This window comes from Gloeophyllum trabeum (assembly GCF_000344685.1).
Source record: "Gloeophyllum trabeum ATCC 11539 unplaced genomic scaffold GLOTRscaffold_00013, whole genome shotgun sequence".
Classification (NCBI taxonomy): Eukaryota; Fungi; Basidiomycota; class Agaricomycetes; order Gloeophyllales; family Gloeophyllaceae; genus Gloeophyllum; species Gloeophyllum trabeum.
In genome coordinates, this window is record NW_006920422.1 from 626,320 (window position 1) to 640,527 (window position 14,208).

The following is a 14,208-nucleotide window of genomic DNA, read 5'->3' on the forward strand; positions in this document are numbered from 1 at the left end:
CGCGAGGGGTACGACGGAGGTGAGCTCGTCATTACGGTTGCACTGTCGCAGTATTTGAGCAGCCTGCAGCGGTAAAAAAATTCTGGTGAGTGATCATCGTACCTGTAGTTCAAGATCTGGATTGACAGGTGTCCTCAGCCTTTGATTTTTGCGACGACAGCAGCCCTCATCGTAAATCTCGGCTGTGTGGCGTCGATATTGGGTGTAGTACCAGTACTAGTACTACTAGTATTGCTAGGCGGTGAGTGGTTTCACCAGTCCCACTTTGTGCTCAGCCAATCTTACTTACTTGCCTTCTCTCTGATACAGCTTTTGTCCATTCCCTGTGGTAGTACGAGCTGGTAGAGCAAGATCGAGGATGATCTTGTCGGTGGCGTTGTTACTGTATTTAGATATTGGATGCACATATACGGATGTTATGTAATCAATCTGATCGTCCGAATCTCGTCGCCCCGTGAACCGTAGGCTATTCTAAGACAGTCAACGTAGCTTACGGTCCCAAGCCCGTGATACCCAATCTATCCCCCACCAAGATGTTTAAGGCGAGAACGTCTCGCCTATGAATCTTCAGGTACAGCTTGGCCAGTAATATCAGGTGTGGATACTTTGAGACATGGGAACATTCTTGCAGCTATCTACTGGCTAGACAACAAAGGTATCTCAGTCTGTAGATAGTTCGTGACAACTTGGTCATCCAGGCGCCTATCCACAGGTGGGATAAAGTGCAGCAAACGCAGTGAGTATGGGTTTTCAGGGACTAAGAGTGTGACACACTGTGACAATGACTTGGAGTGTGACACGGGAGAGCCTGCCGAGGGTCATCCCGGCATGTTCCGCACCATCCATCTCGCCCTAAATGGGTACATATCGCCATATGTGCACCGTTTTCTGTCGGATTGACTGAGTTTCTCAACAAAATTAATTCAAGCATTGTAAATGTGCTCTCATATGTGCCTGATCGGGCTAAAAATAGCTCAAATTATGGGTTATGGACCCTCCAGGAGGTTATGGGTTATGGGTTATCAGGGAGTTATGGGTTTTTGGTACTGATTTACTATCTACCAAGTCAGTGGATGCCAAAATGCTATGGGTTATGAGAAGTATGAGTTAAGAGGGACTCGACTGTAGTCAATATTGAGTACTTGAGGCCTGAGGATCAAATTGCAAACATAAGGTATTGCAATGTACCTTCTCTCCCCATTCACCCATATGACTTGGTGCGTAAAGTGCATTGAGTCTTCCACCATCCCCAGACCACAGTGAAATATAAGGACTGCTCAACAACTGCTGGCCATCCCAGACCCCAAAAGGGACTCACTGTATGAGGTTGCTAACAGTTTGCTCAGGAGGTACTTAGCAATTGTCTTCTTGGGATGAGATGAGAGGTCAGACTTTCAGTCTTTCACAGCACCTGGAAAAATACCTGCCACAAAGTCATAAATGTAGCAGGAAGTGAATATCAGTGATGAAGCCCAGAGTTCTGCCAGCTTGATATCATCTATGAAAAGTATGTACTTGTGAAGTCCATCATGGCAGGAAGCGCAATCCAGGTCGTCCGCCACAATTTGAATCATCATCCAACCTGGCACGAATCAATGCTCCTGATGGGAAGTTAATCACTGGCACCGTCAACACAAGTCATGCTCAGACTTCCATTCACAGCTGTGCCAGAAGTGGACCTCAAATATGTTGGGCATGGTAGAACTAAAATAGTTCTCTTCAAAGCACCCAGCAGCGGAAGGGATGTCATGAAATAATGGTCCAAGAGCACCGTACCAGCCTCATGCTTCTGGGAGGCAACTGCAGCACATCATCATCTGGGTGCGGGTACAATCCCACCACCCAGGGACGGTCTCCACTATAGTCGGCACGCAACGATGACTATTGATTTGAGTTCAGTGTCGCTGACAGTGGACTAGTTGACCAGTGGGCTGGCGTATCTCGGCGGACAGTCCCGTGACGTGCAGCGCTTGTCTACAGGGTAGATCGCAGCGGGGAAGCCGCTACCGAACCGAGTTTGAAGGCTTGAACAGTTATTGTAGCTATTCAAGACGCGACTAGTGTCCTCATCACGAGGCGGAAATAGGTCGACGATTGCTCTGGGTCATAACCACATGTGTGTGCCGTGCATAGCGACCAAAGAGCGATCGTTGTTCTATAGGCGAGCGCCGAATGAGTCGATAACCTCCATCCGTATTAACTGATGAGAACAGGTAGCGCCCTCATGATTCGCAGAGATCCATATAACTCACTTGCCGTACATGTATTTATAACAACGGCCGGGTGTGCCTAGCACTGGCAGCAACATCGCCGAGATTGTTCACGTTACCTAGGGCGTTCGATGGGGGTGGCTCGGAGAATAGGAGCGAACCCGGAGTACAGTAATGAGTGCGGTCATAACGATGGGCGGGGCTCTTTCGATAAGATATTGGAGAGACCGGATAGTAAGGCCGGTGGGGGATGGTCTCACGATCACCGTCCGCCTCATGCTACCAATGTCGCATCGATAGCGTCAGGCAAACGAGGACCGCGCAGACCGGCCGACGGCCGTCAACAGGACGCTAGGCTGGAGTATATAAACAAGAGGAGAGGTAAACGGCGCAGGGTTGATGAGCGAATCAACTATCGCGATGTTCACTGTGCGTCATATATGCCATATAAACTTCAACAACCTCAAATTAGAGTGCATCAGCCCCGGCCGCGGCTCCGATAGACCCCTTCGGATACTGGCCATCCCATCGAACAGCAAGTCAAAGTGGAGACCTACAACATCCCAGCATCGAAAAACTTTTTGGCCGTGCGTGAGCAGCGCGATTCTTACACCAAGGTGCGGATCCTAGGCGGACGAATGTGTAACAAAAGTAGCAGTCCCAGCTCACAGACGCGGTCGCCAAGAACCGAGTAAGGGCAGCAGAGGACAGATGGGCCAGAGTTACGGCAGATGATCCGTTGATATGTCTGTCCCATTCCGTGACATATGAATTGAAGGGGCCGCAGGGGACAAACTCTGTCTAGAGTTGTTCCCATAGGCTAACGGGGCCGGAAATCGAGCGCTCCCATCCTATACTCACCTCCACCAAATGGCCGGCAGAGGCTTGACGAGACCGGTCTTCGGTGAAGCTGGACAAGTTTCGGCTCCTCTTGGGCCAGAGAAGCAAGTCTGGAAGGTCTGAAGTGGCCGCCTACGGCTGTAGAAAGCGAATATGCGCTGTTAGAAGAGAAGTAAAGGCAGCTGAAGCGAAAGGTGAAGCCTCTCCTTCCGATGAGATGCATGCAAAATTTAAATATCGAATATCGACCGAGAAGGCGACCGGCCAATCCCGAGAGTGCCTTGAGACCGAATTTGCATGACCTGATTTTTTCGTTATTGGTTAAATCCTTTTAAATAGCCCGCTCATTCATCCCGCCGCTCCCTCAACACCCCCCCTTCCTTTCTTACGCCTTCATTCCTGTGAGTATATGTTTGTTTTTTCCTCTTTTTATGATGCAAACTATTCTGCAAAATCGTCGACACGCCTTGCGCACCATGGGATTCTTCCTTCGGGAACCATTCAAGTCTCTGAACTTGTTCTCGTCTACCAACCGTTATTGAACAGGGGACTGACCATATCATAGTCAACAGGTCAAAATGTCCAACGGCACTGTCGCAGTTCAGTCCAACGGTGATGGACGTGTCGGCAAGCGCATCGAAAACTACACTGCCTTTTGGCAGAAGGACATGAAGAAGGAGGACAAGGTGGACACCGAGAACCGTCTCGAGAACTACACCGACGTCGTGAATGGTGCGTCCCCACTCCCTGCGTCCTTACGTAACATAACCTCTAGCCCATGTAGGCTACTACGATGGCGCGACCGAGCTGTACGAGTATGGCTGGGCCCGCTCCTTCCACTTCTCGCGCTTCTACAAGGGCGAGGCCTTCGCTGCCTCGCTCGCGCGCCACGAGCACTACCTCGCTTCGCAGATGGTCCTGCGCCCCGGCATGCGCGTGCTGGACGTTGGCTGCGGTGTCGGCGGGCCAGCGCGCGAGATCGCCCGCTTCGCGGACGTGCACGTCGTCGGCCTCAATAACAACGACTTCCAGATCCAGCGTGCCCGCCGCTACACGAAGGAGGCCGATCTCGAAGGCCAGGTCGAGTTCGTCAAGGGCGACTTTATGAAGCTCGCTGAGCAGTTTGGGCCGAACTCGTTTGATGCCGGTACGTAATCCCCGATCACTGGAATGCAAGGATGCTGATCTCCCCTTTACAGTATATGCCATCGAAGCCACTGTCCACGCCCCTACATGGGAAGGCGTCTACGGCGAAATCTTCAAGGTTCTCAAGCCCGGAGGAGTGGTACGTGCCTAACTCCGTTCGCTTGTCCCGTAACCCACTCTCCCTCGCAGTTCGGTGTCTACGAATGGTGCATGACCGACTCCTGGGACCCCTCGATCCCGTCGCACAAGGAGCTCGCGCACGAGATCGAGTTCGGCAACGGCATCCCCGAGATGCGCCCCATCCGCCTTGCGCGCCAGGCGATCCAGACCGTTGGCTTCGAGATCTTGCATGAGGAGGACCTCGCTGACCGTCCCGACGAGGTGCCCTGGTACTACCCGCTCGAGGGCGACATCCGCAAGGCGCAGACTGCGTGGGACTATTTCACCGTCTGGCGCATGAGCTGGTCGGGCAAGCTCGTCACGCACAATTTCATGCGCATCGCCGAGTTCTTGGGCTTCCTGCCCAAGGGGACGTACGAGGTCGGTGAGAGTTTGAAGGTGGCGGGAGATGCGCTCGTGAAGGGCGGCAAGATGAAGGTGCGTCGTCCTTGTCATGTGTCATAATCCCGCGCTTATATGTTGTACCTGCAGCTGTTCACGCCGATGTACCTCGTCGTCGCGAAGAAGCCCGCACAAGATTGAGCAAAGATTGAGCGTCCTACTTCGTCACCTTCCGGCTCGGGTTTACTGGGGGACTTTCTGAGCTTAGATAGTCAAGTTAGATACCACTAATATTAATTCTCTGTTTCATCTGTACTACGATCTGCTCGCTGTATATACCATGCACACATATCCCGGAACTGAATATCCTCAGTTCGCGAAGTTTCAGTTGTTATGGAAGGGTTAGCTTGCTCGCAGAGGCAAATCTGCTTTCTCTCCTCCCAGACACAGTATTGTCGACGTCGTGCTTGTAATCCAACATGGTATGTCCTGCAATATCCATACAAGCAAAATGTCCTCGAGCTAAGGCTGTGTCATAACAATATACCTCCCTACTGATACAAACTAGGACTACGCATACATATCTGGTCTTCACACCCGCTTCTTGAAGACCAACGGAACCCGAATAGGCCTGTATCAACATCAGCACGAGAGTTCAGGGCATGTGACGAGAAAAGAGAAAACGCACGTCAACGTCAGCCCAGGCCTATTCGCCAACAAGCGCTCGCGGCGCTGCTCGAACGACTCGGCGGCGAACTGCGGCTCCTCCTTAACTTCGATCTTGTACTTGGAGATGAGCATCGTGAGGATCGCGATGCCCTCCGTCTCGAAGAAGCGCCGGCCGATGCATGCGCGGGCGCCTGCATAGGTTGGTTGTTGGGTAAGGAGGGTAACGGGGAACGGGAGGAAAGGGGGGCGAAGCGTACCTGCGCTGAAAGGCAAGAACGCGTCGCGCGGCCAGTCCTTGTCGAGGAACCGCGCGGGCTTGAACTCGTTCGGCTCGTCCCAGTACCTCGCTACAATACAATGATTCCCCATTCCGCCAATCAATCCGGTTAGAAACAGGGAAGGGGACCTACGGTTATAGTGGAGCGCGGGCGTGTCGATGACGATGTCCGTGCCCTGTGGGACAGGGATGACCTTCTTCTCGCCGGCGAGGTTGGACACCGTCAGCGTGGTGTCCTCCGCGCACTGTTTCGGGATACCGGTCACGGGCGGGTAGAGGCGCAGGGTCTCGTAGAATACGCTGTTGCCAGCGTACATTTAGGCTGAGGTTTAGGTAAGTTGATAGGGGGGAGGGAGCTTACGCCATCGAGTGGGTGAACAGGTTCATCTCCTCGTACGTCTGAATCCATATTCCACGAATTAGTAATTGCCTATTGTTTAGATTGGAAAGATGCAGCCAGGACGGACCGGCATTCGACCATCGGGAATGATGCTCTTGATGTGCTGGTACAGTATCTCCTGCTGGTCCTGGTACAGCGCGAGCAGACCAAACGTGTAGCACAACGTATGCGCCGTAGTCTATCACATTACACGTTGGCTCAACCGACAGAGGCTTCTGGCCCTGGCGAAACGCACCTCGTGACCTGCCACCAGGAAGATGAATATGTTACCGAGCAGCTCCTCGTCTGCGAGCTTCGCCTCGCCATCGGAGGTATCCTCGCTCGCGTCCAGCAGGCTGCTGAACAGATCATACCGCTCCTCCTTCTTCTCGCTGTTCCGCCGCGAGCGAATCATCTCGAGCATATATAACTACTTAGCGCGCCGGTCAACTCTTCCCCTGACAAGGAGGGCAAGAAGGGACGCACGCGGAGCTCCTCAAACGCGATCTGCACGTTCCTGAACCGCTGCGTCCAGCCCATTGCCCACTTTGGCACGACGAGCTTGATGAATACGTCCGACGAGACGATGTGCAGCGCGTCCTTGAACGTCATGCGATGCCCCGGCGGGAGCTTGAGGTCGTCGTTCCACGAGATCCGCCGGCCAAAGCCCGCGACACCGATGACGAATAGGGCGATCTACGAGTTTGGTAAACATTGAGCGTGAAGTGGAGTGAAGTGAGTTAGTGGACGTTAGGAGAGGGAACGTACAGGCAGGGTGATGTCGACGCAGTGGTCGACGGCGATCTCGTCCTTCCACCGCCAGACATTCTCGAACATGTCCATCATGATGCGGCATGTTTCGTCCCACACGAGTTTGTTGTTTCTCTGCATGATTGAGAATGTCATTATTCTGGTCGCTAGCGAAGAGATGTAGACCCTAGACGAACCTCGGAGAAGGACGGCGCCGTGATCTTGCGGTAGCGCTTCCACTCGTCGCCTTCGGATGCGACAATATTCTTGCCGAAGAATGTGAGCACGCCGTACTGTTTGACGGGCTTTGGGAAACGCGCGCGGGAGGAGACGACTTCCTGCGAAGGCGTACGGACGTGTCAATACATAATCGCGTGGAAGCCGAGGGGGAAATACGAACTTTGATAGTGGCTGCGCCTGCGAGGCGGTAGCCCACGCGAAGTCGCGGCCATACGGAAACCTGCGTACATGGGCGTACTTGATACACGTAATCCAGGAGGCTCTTTGGAGGGAAATGCTTACAGCTGAATACGCATCCCAGCCGAACCTCCTATGATCTATTCGGTGTGTTCATTGATAAGCTTCCAAGTATGCCTTTCAGACCTCCACTGACCCTCGTATTTCCGCTTCATAAGATGGTTCCGCCCAGGCGAGATACCAGAGATGGATGGAAGGAAATTTCCCGCTGTCGATGAACCGCTGAAGAACGTACGATACCCTGGGTGGTCACTGTGCCACCCATGAGAACAGAGAAAGCAGATAAATGCAATAAAGCACACACCCGATGCTCTTCACTCCCCTCCTCAACTCCATGTACTTTTGCAAGCCATACAGCAGAACCGCGGAGAACACAATAAACAGGCCATTTGAAATCATCTTTGCTAGTGAACGCCCTCGGGCGGACAATCACAAGGATGTTGGGGGAGCGGAAGCAAGGACGATGAGACATAGCAAAAGTTATTCCAGCAACGAGCGTGGGGGAAACTGGGTCAAAGGTCGTTCTTGCGTCACATCCAGTGAGTAATCCTAAGTACCGGAAGCAATTTCGCAGCCGTTGGAGCCATTCCGAATCCGCGCATTTTCCCTTACTAATAAACACCCCCGTGCGGGACGTTACTCCTCGGGACAACGTCCAACGTCCAACCTCGCTGAGGTCGCCCAATAACGACAAGTCTGGGATAGCTTGCCCATATTGATACTGTATGTCAGGAGCTGTTCTCATAATATTAATAGTATCAGCTGCGTTTACCTGGATGATATATCAGTCCCACGATGCCTCCTGATCCGACCAAGAGTACTGTCGAGTCTACAGAAATGGCAAGAGTATTGCGCGCGTTGCGTAGAAGTACTAGGATCTAGGCGAGAGATCAAAAAGACCCGTTCACGAGCGGCTAGTAGGCCACAAGAAGGTTCAGTGCGCTGATCAGCATTATACCATCATCGCGTCTATCAGAATCTTGCTTTTAGCAGTTCAATGTCCTTTGAAGTGAGTCAGCTTCGGGTATTGGGGTGGCCATGACTCTGCCCTCATATCTACCGCAGCACGCCCACCGAGTCGTCCCGTTCTACAACTCTTGAACGAGTCTCATGACTTTGCTCGCTACCTCGCCGGCTGTTCGTGAGTATGGAAGTATAGCAAGACGACATGCCAGCCGTGCCTCATAAGCCACGAGGCGCCACGATATCATGACCGCTAGCTGAAGGAGGCGTTCAAGGCCAGGGTTTGTTAAGTCGGAGCGGGCAACGACCCATACTATGTGGCAAGAGCGGGTGATATCATGTATGCGCTGATATGCCCTGACGATGATCATCATTGTGTTGTAATATGAAACGATCGAGTCTACGAAAGCTGCCCTGACTGGAGTGGTATCGATGCGAGCCATACGAAGGGAAGTGGTAGATAACGTCTTGCAGACAGAGGCGGACATGTGTCCATTCCTACAGTGGCTTCGGCTATCGAGATCCTCGACATACTGATTACATGGCCTTCATGCCCGCTTCTTGAAGACCAGAGGGACACGAACAGGCCTGTGCAAACCAAAACACCTATCAGCTCGGTAGGCGTCACACGAGTTACAGAAACGTACGTCAGCGTTATCCCAGGCATATTAGCCAGCAACCGCTCTCTCCGCTGCTTAAGGTTCTCCATGGCGAACTGCGGCTCCTCCTTGACCTCGATTTTGTACTTGGACACGAGCATGGTCAGGATCGCGATCCCCTCTATCTCGAAGAAGCGGCGGCCGATGCACGCGCGAGCGCCTAGGTGGTTACGAGGGTCAAGTGGGGGATGTGAGCGGGGAGGAGGTGAACGTACCTGCACTGAATGGCAGGAACGCGTCGCGCGGCCAGTCTTTCTCGAGGAAGCGCTCTGGCCTGAACACGTAAGGGTCTTCCCAGTACCGCGCTATTCAAGCCGCCAAGTACTTAGCACCATGCATCCTGGGGAGAAGTATGACAGGTAGACAGGCGTACGGTTGTAGTGTAGCGCAGGGGTGCTGATGACGATGTCGCATCCGCGCGGGACCGGAACAACCTTCTTCTCACCTGCGGAGTTGGACACGGTGAGCCTCGTGTCTTCCGCCGCTACTTTTGGGATGCTGATCGCTGGGGGGTAGAGACGGAGGGTTTCGTAAAGGACGCTGTACAAAGTGGCGACATTGAGTCCTCTGACTTGGAGGCAAGTGGAATGTGAGGCCTTACGCCATTGACCGTGTGAAAAGGTTCATTTCTTCGTACGTCTGAAATATGATCTGTGTCACGATTGCTTGGACCGAGGAGAGGTATGGCGAAGGCTTACAGGCGTCCTGCCGTCGGGTATGATGCTCTTGATGTGCTGGTACAGTGTCTCTTGCTCGTCTTGGTACAAAGCGAGGAGGCCGAACGCGTAACAAAGTGTATGGGCTGTCGTCTAGATATTCAAAGTGAGTTGTCGCCTATATTCTCAACATGATATGTGTACCTCGTGGCCAGCCACAAGGAATATGTAAATGTTGCCTGCGAGTTTTAGAGGATCAGACGTGCGCAATGAATATGCCGCGCAGGGGTACTCACCGAGGAGCTCGTCGTCGCTAAGCTTTGCCTCACCGTCCGATTCTTCCTCATTTGCGTCCAGCAAACTGCTGAACAAATCATACCGCTCTTCCTTCTTTTCTGAGTTCTTCCTGGCCTCGATCATCTCGAGCATATACACCTATTCGCTGTCAGATCCCTCCTGTGCTTGCCCAATAGGAATGCAACGCACTCGCAGCTCGTCGAAGGCGGTCTGGACGTTCCTGAACCGCTGTGTGAGGCCCATGGCCCACTTTGGCACTGCCAGCTTGACGAAGATCTCCGTAGAGACAATATGCAGTGCATCTTTGAATGCTATGCGGTGTCCTGGTGGGACCTTTTGGTCGTCGGTCCATGATATTCTGCGCCCGAAGCCTATATATATGACCAAATGTCAGTGACAAGCATGTGCGACGCGGAGAAATGGGGCCATTACCTGCAACACCGATAACGAATAGGGCGATCTGTGTGTTTCACGTGGATTATGGAGTCAGGAGGATGGAGGCAGGTAGGTTGAGAGACAATAACGTACAGGGAGGGTAATGTCAATGCAATTGTCGAGGACGATCTCGTCCTTCCATTGCCAAACGTTGTCGAACATATCCATCATAATGCGGCACGTCTCGTTCCATACGAGTTGGTTGTTCCTCTGCACCACACCGGTCCGATTCAATGGTCTGTGTACCTGCTGCTATATACGTGCCTCGACTTACTTCAGAGAACGAAGGCGCGGTGACTTTCCTGTACCGTTTCCACTCGTCGCCCTCGGACGCGACTATGTTCTTACCGAAGAAGCTCAGAGCGCCGTATTGCTTGACCGGTTTGGGGAAGCGGGCGCGGTAGGAGACGACTTCCTAATCAAGCATCTCAAACGTTAGTTGACGAGCCCATGGTCTATGGGGAGTAAGCAAGATTGCAGACCTTGATCGTTGCTGCATCCGCAAGGCAGTAGCCGAAACGAAGTCGTGGACAGACGCTCACCTTGCTCAGTGAATTGAATTAGGATTGCGGGTTTCCTTGCATAGGGCGGAGAAACGTACTGTGGAATATACATCCCAGCCGGAAGATCTGTGATCTAGACAAGGTAAACCAGATAGAGCTCGTTAACTTGAATGAATGACAAAAGATGATTGGAAGGATCAGCATTACCCTCGTATTTCCTCTTGAATAGATGAGGTCTGCCTGGGGAGATCCCAGGTATGCGAGGAAGATAGTTCCCCTCGGGGAATGCACCACTAAAGAAGGTGCAGTACCCTGGGTGGTTCCTACTCATAAGCATAGAAATGAGTGATCACTAGAAATGAGCACACGGTATGGTACTTGCCCTATGTTCTTCACACCCCTCCGGAAGGCCAGGTACAGCTGCACCACGTAGAGCAGCCCGAAAGAGAAAATTATGAGTACCGCAGTCTGAACCATAATGCCCGTGCTCAACAACGTCGTCAATGCGCAGAGCAGACCTCCCAGACGGTGGGAATGGTACACCGAACTCTACCTGAAAGAAGGATAGACTAGCTTGCTGTTACAAGTCCTCCAAAGATCTTCTTTATTGCTTTCGGAGCCGGAAATCTAAGTTCACATCGGGAGTCAGAGGGACTAAGGGTGTTCTTGGCACATGGTACTATCGGTGCCGACGGTCACTGCAGAGCCGCCGATGAAGACACCAAGGTAGTAGCAGATAGAGAATTCTGCTAGAAGCCCCGTCGTATATACCGTGCATCTGATCCAAACGAGTTTCAAGTTATGATAAACACTGCAACTGTAAGCAACTAGTACTAGTATTACCTGTAGGCTATAGCAGTAGCGTGGACGTGCATTATCGAGCGCTTGTGCAAAGCGTACGCTGGGGCGCGCAGTATTGGTATACGTACTCAATATTCCCCGATTGCAACTTGGGGCTTTTTGAAGAACAGGCAGGCAGGCAGGCAGGCACTGCTAGTACTGAGGCCTCAATGTAACACATGTACAGAAATATTCGGACCCTGTAGCATCACGTGCGCTCATTTAAGACGCGCTGACTCTCCAGGAGTGTCCGACGCGAGCTTGAGCGCGTTTGATGCCCTTCTGGGCTCCTTTTGCCCTCATAATGTGTGTATAGACTAATGTGTGTATAACTTACTGTGGGTATCTAAGAACTGGACAGATGCCAAGAGAAGCATGAATCCTCATTAACCCCCCATTTCGGCCACTCACATCCGGTTTGTACTGGTATATGATGCTTGCCGATCAAAATGCATGTAATTCTATGATAATGCCGACGTAAGGAACTCATAAGGAACGAGCAGAGGCACAGAATTCCTATTGTCGCATCGTGTCTCCATGCCAGGCGCAATGTGAATGCGGCGTAATGTGACACTGCTAGTTACAGTACATTCACGACTATACAATACTTTCCACGACACATGCTGCTACTGCTACAACTGCTAATATCATACAGACAATTATAAAAATCTACAGTTAAGCAGAAACCGTTCATCGACCTCCGCCCTCGGTCTTCCCTCAACCCTTTCGGAAAGATAGACCTGTTGCTCAGAACTTGGCGCAATCCAGCACCACCCGTCCCGCAATCTCGCCCCGCTCCATACCCTCATACACGTCTTTCAGGTCGCTCAAGTTCTTCAGCTTATAATACACCTTCACTTTCCCGCGCGCAGCAATGTCGAGTGCCTCGATCGCGTCCTGGCGGTTGCCGACGTAGCTGCCGAGGATGCTGATGCCCTTGAAGACGGTGAAGAAGATAGACGCGTCGAGTGTTGCCTCGCCGGGAAGCCCGACGGCCATGAGCGTCCCGCCGTTGCGCAGGTACGTGACGGCCTGGTTATACGCCTCACCCGTCGCGGCGGTGACGACGGCGGCATGCGGGCCGAGCCCGTCGGTCGCGGCCTTGATGTCGGCGACGAGGTCCTTCGACTCGCGGAAGTCGATGAAGTGCTCGGCGCCGAGTTTCTTGCAGAGTTCTCTCTTTTCGGCGCCCGTGTCTGGAAAGCAGGGTTAGGGTGCACCGAAAGAGAAAGGGAACAGGGCACGAACCAACTGCGACGACTCGAAGACCCATTTCACGTGCGTATTGGACGGCCAAATGACCAAGACCTCCACCGGCGCCGGGGAGGACGATCCAGTCACCCGTATGCGTCTGGGAGTATTTGATGGCCCGGTATACGGTTACACCCTAATCATAACGTATATGATTACCTTACGATGGTCTAAGGTCAGCCTGAGGAATACTCACTGCACAGAGGATGGAAGCGGCGTCCGCGTCGGGAATGCCCTCGGGAATGGGGGAGACGTGGTTGACGAAGGACACTACGTATTGCTGGAAAGTGCCGTCGACGGTGTAGCCGCTCAGTTTGCAATTAAGACAGCCTAGGTGACGAGTTCAGACACCAATATGCGAGGCAGGGAAAACAGGAAAGTGCGTACATTGTTCCAGACCCTTGCGGCACTGCTCGCACTGGAGACACGAATCGGCGAGCCACTTGATGCCGACGCGCTGACCGACCTTAACGGGGGAGTGCGCGGTGTGCTCGCCGATGGCGACAATGACGCCAACGCCCTCGTGGCCGCCGACGAGCGGATTCTTAGGCTTGACGGGCCAGTCGTGCTTCTTTGCGTGAAGGTCGGTGTGGCAGACACCGGTGTAGGTGAGCTTAACGAGGCACTCGCCTGGCTCGAGCTCGGATGGCTGACGGACGGGGTAGTCGGTCCGAATCTCGACGGCGGCGCCCGGGGCGGGAACGACTGCGGCGACCTGGGTCTTTGGGATAGAGACGTTCGACATGATAGAGCTCTCGAGGATTAACAGTGCGTAGAGCTCTGATGAGAGGCGAGTTGGAAGTGTGAAGAAGGGGAAAGACGAGGAGAGGCTGGGTATTTATAGGCATGAAGAGGCTCCCTCCCGAAGCACACACTTCACATCGGAGCGGAAGGCTATCGGCGTTGCGTGCGTAGCGCGCGGGTGGCCCGTCTAGGCAGGTCGACCCTCGAGCTCCAGCTGCCTCCAGCTCCGGTGTTGCGGCGACCAAGCGACTACATACACAGATTGACATATCCTTCCTATCGTGCCCGATCGACTTGTCAGATGATGGTGCAGCGCAAGCTTGTTATTTCACGCCTACATCATCTGACAGCCGGCGTGCCAGGGTCCATTTCGAATTGTGGCGAGTATTATCGACACTCAAGGGCCACCAACGTCGGTTAGCACAGCGGGGGGCCTGGTCTTCGTCTGGCCTTTCTCCAGCTGTGCGCCCAATGGCGATGCATGAGCCGTACAGCGCAGCCTCATGTCTCGTAAGATGAGAGGGCAGCTGGAGGTGGGAGGAATGGCTGGACCCGATAGAAAGCAATCCAGGCCCGTCTGCGGAGGGAGACGGACTGGGCAACCTGATGCA

General features: G+C 53.1%; 5 protein-coding genes across 5 annotated transcripts in view; 2 read left to right on the plus strand and 3 right to left on the minus strand.

Moving 5' to 3' along the window:
- GLOTRDRAFT_101210 (uncharacterized protein) overlaps positions 1-399 on the plus strand; it is a gene marked incomplete at its 3' end in the record, with an annotated part of 2,162 nt that extends 1,763 nt beyond the window's left edge. The window contains exons 4-5 of the mRNA XM_007871180.1: positions 139-241; positions 310-399. The remainder of the gene's footprint in view (positions 1-138; positions 242-309) is intronic.
- Positions 400-3,336: 2,937 nt separating this feature from the next.
- Positions 3,337-5,108, plus strand: GLOTRDRAFT_122852 (uncharacterized protein). Its single transcript, XM_007871181.1, has 6 exons — positions 3,337-3,451; positions 3,616-3,782; positions 3,835-4,197; positions 4,250-4,335; positions 4,386-4,793; positions 4,848-5,108. Exons 2-6 carry the CDS (start codon positions 3,629-3,631, stop codon positions 4,896-4,898), a joined length of 1,062 nt encoding a protein of 353 aa, XP_007869372.1. The 5' UTR covers positions 3,337-3,451; positions 3,616-3,628; the 3' UTR covers positions 4,899-5,108.
- Positions 5,109-5,183: 75 nt separating this feature from the next.
- Positions 5,184-7,742, minus strand: GLOTRDRAFT_112198 (cytochrome P450). The gene is made up of 14 exons (XM_007871182.1): positions 7,554-7,742; positions 7,386-7,501; positions 7,295-7,329; positions 7,173-7,232; positions 6,970-7,110; positions 6,791-6,907; positions 6,509-6,718; positions 6,279-6,452; positions 6,111-6,221; positions 6,005-6,042; positions 5,777-5,943; positions 5,624-5,713; positions 5,386-5,557; positions 5,184-5,328 (listed from the first exon to the last, which is right to left on the minus strand). The coding sequence occupies exons 1-14, from the start codon at positions 7,646-7,648 to the stop codon at positions 5,289-5,291; spliced, it is 1,566 nt and encodes a 521-aa protein (XP_007869373.1). The 5' UTR covers positions 7,649-7,742; the 3' UTR covers positions 5,184-5,288.
- A 1,018-nt stretch (positions 7,743-8,760) lies between these two features.
- Positions 8,761-11,239, minus strand: GLOTRDRAFT_132312 (cytochrome P450; the record flags this gene model as incomplete). The annotated part of the gene is made up of 16 exons (XM_007871183.1): positions 8,761-8,800; positions 8,860-9,031; positions 9,087-9,176; positions 9,245-9,411; positions 9,473-9,510; positions 9,570-9,680; positions 9,732-9,766; positions 9,824-9,962; positions 10,014-10,195; positions 10,257-10,284; positions 10,353-10,469; positions 10,534-10,674; positions 10,742-10,752; positions 10,802-10,895; positions 10,970-11,085; positions 11,161-11,239. The coding sequence occupies 16 exons, from the start codon at positions 11,237-11,239 to the stop codon at positions 8,761-8,763; spliced, it is 1,560 nt and encodes a 519-aa protein (XP_007869374.1).
- An 865-nt stretch (positions 11,240-12,104) lies between these two features.
- Positions 12,105-13,658, minus strand: GLOTRDRAFT_117647 (mannitol-1-phosphate dehydrogenase MPDH1). Its single transcript, XM_007871184.1, has 4 exons — positions 13,241-13,658; positions 13,050-13,183; positions 12,851-12,989; positions 12,105-12,798 (listed from the first exon to the last, which is right to left on the minus strand). Exons 1-4 carry the CDS (start codon positions 13,596-13,598, stop codon positions 12,350-12,352), a joined length of 1,080 nt encoding a protein of 359 aa, XP_007869375.1. The 5' UTR covers positions 13,599-13,658; the 3' UTR covers positions 12,105-12,349.
- Between the last annotated feature and the right edge of the window lie 550 nt (positions 13,659-14,208).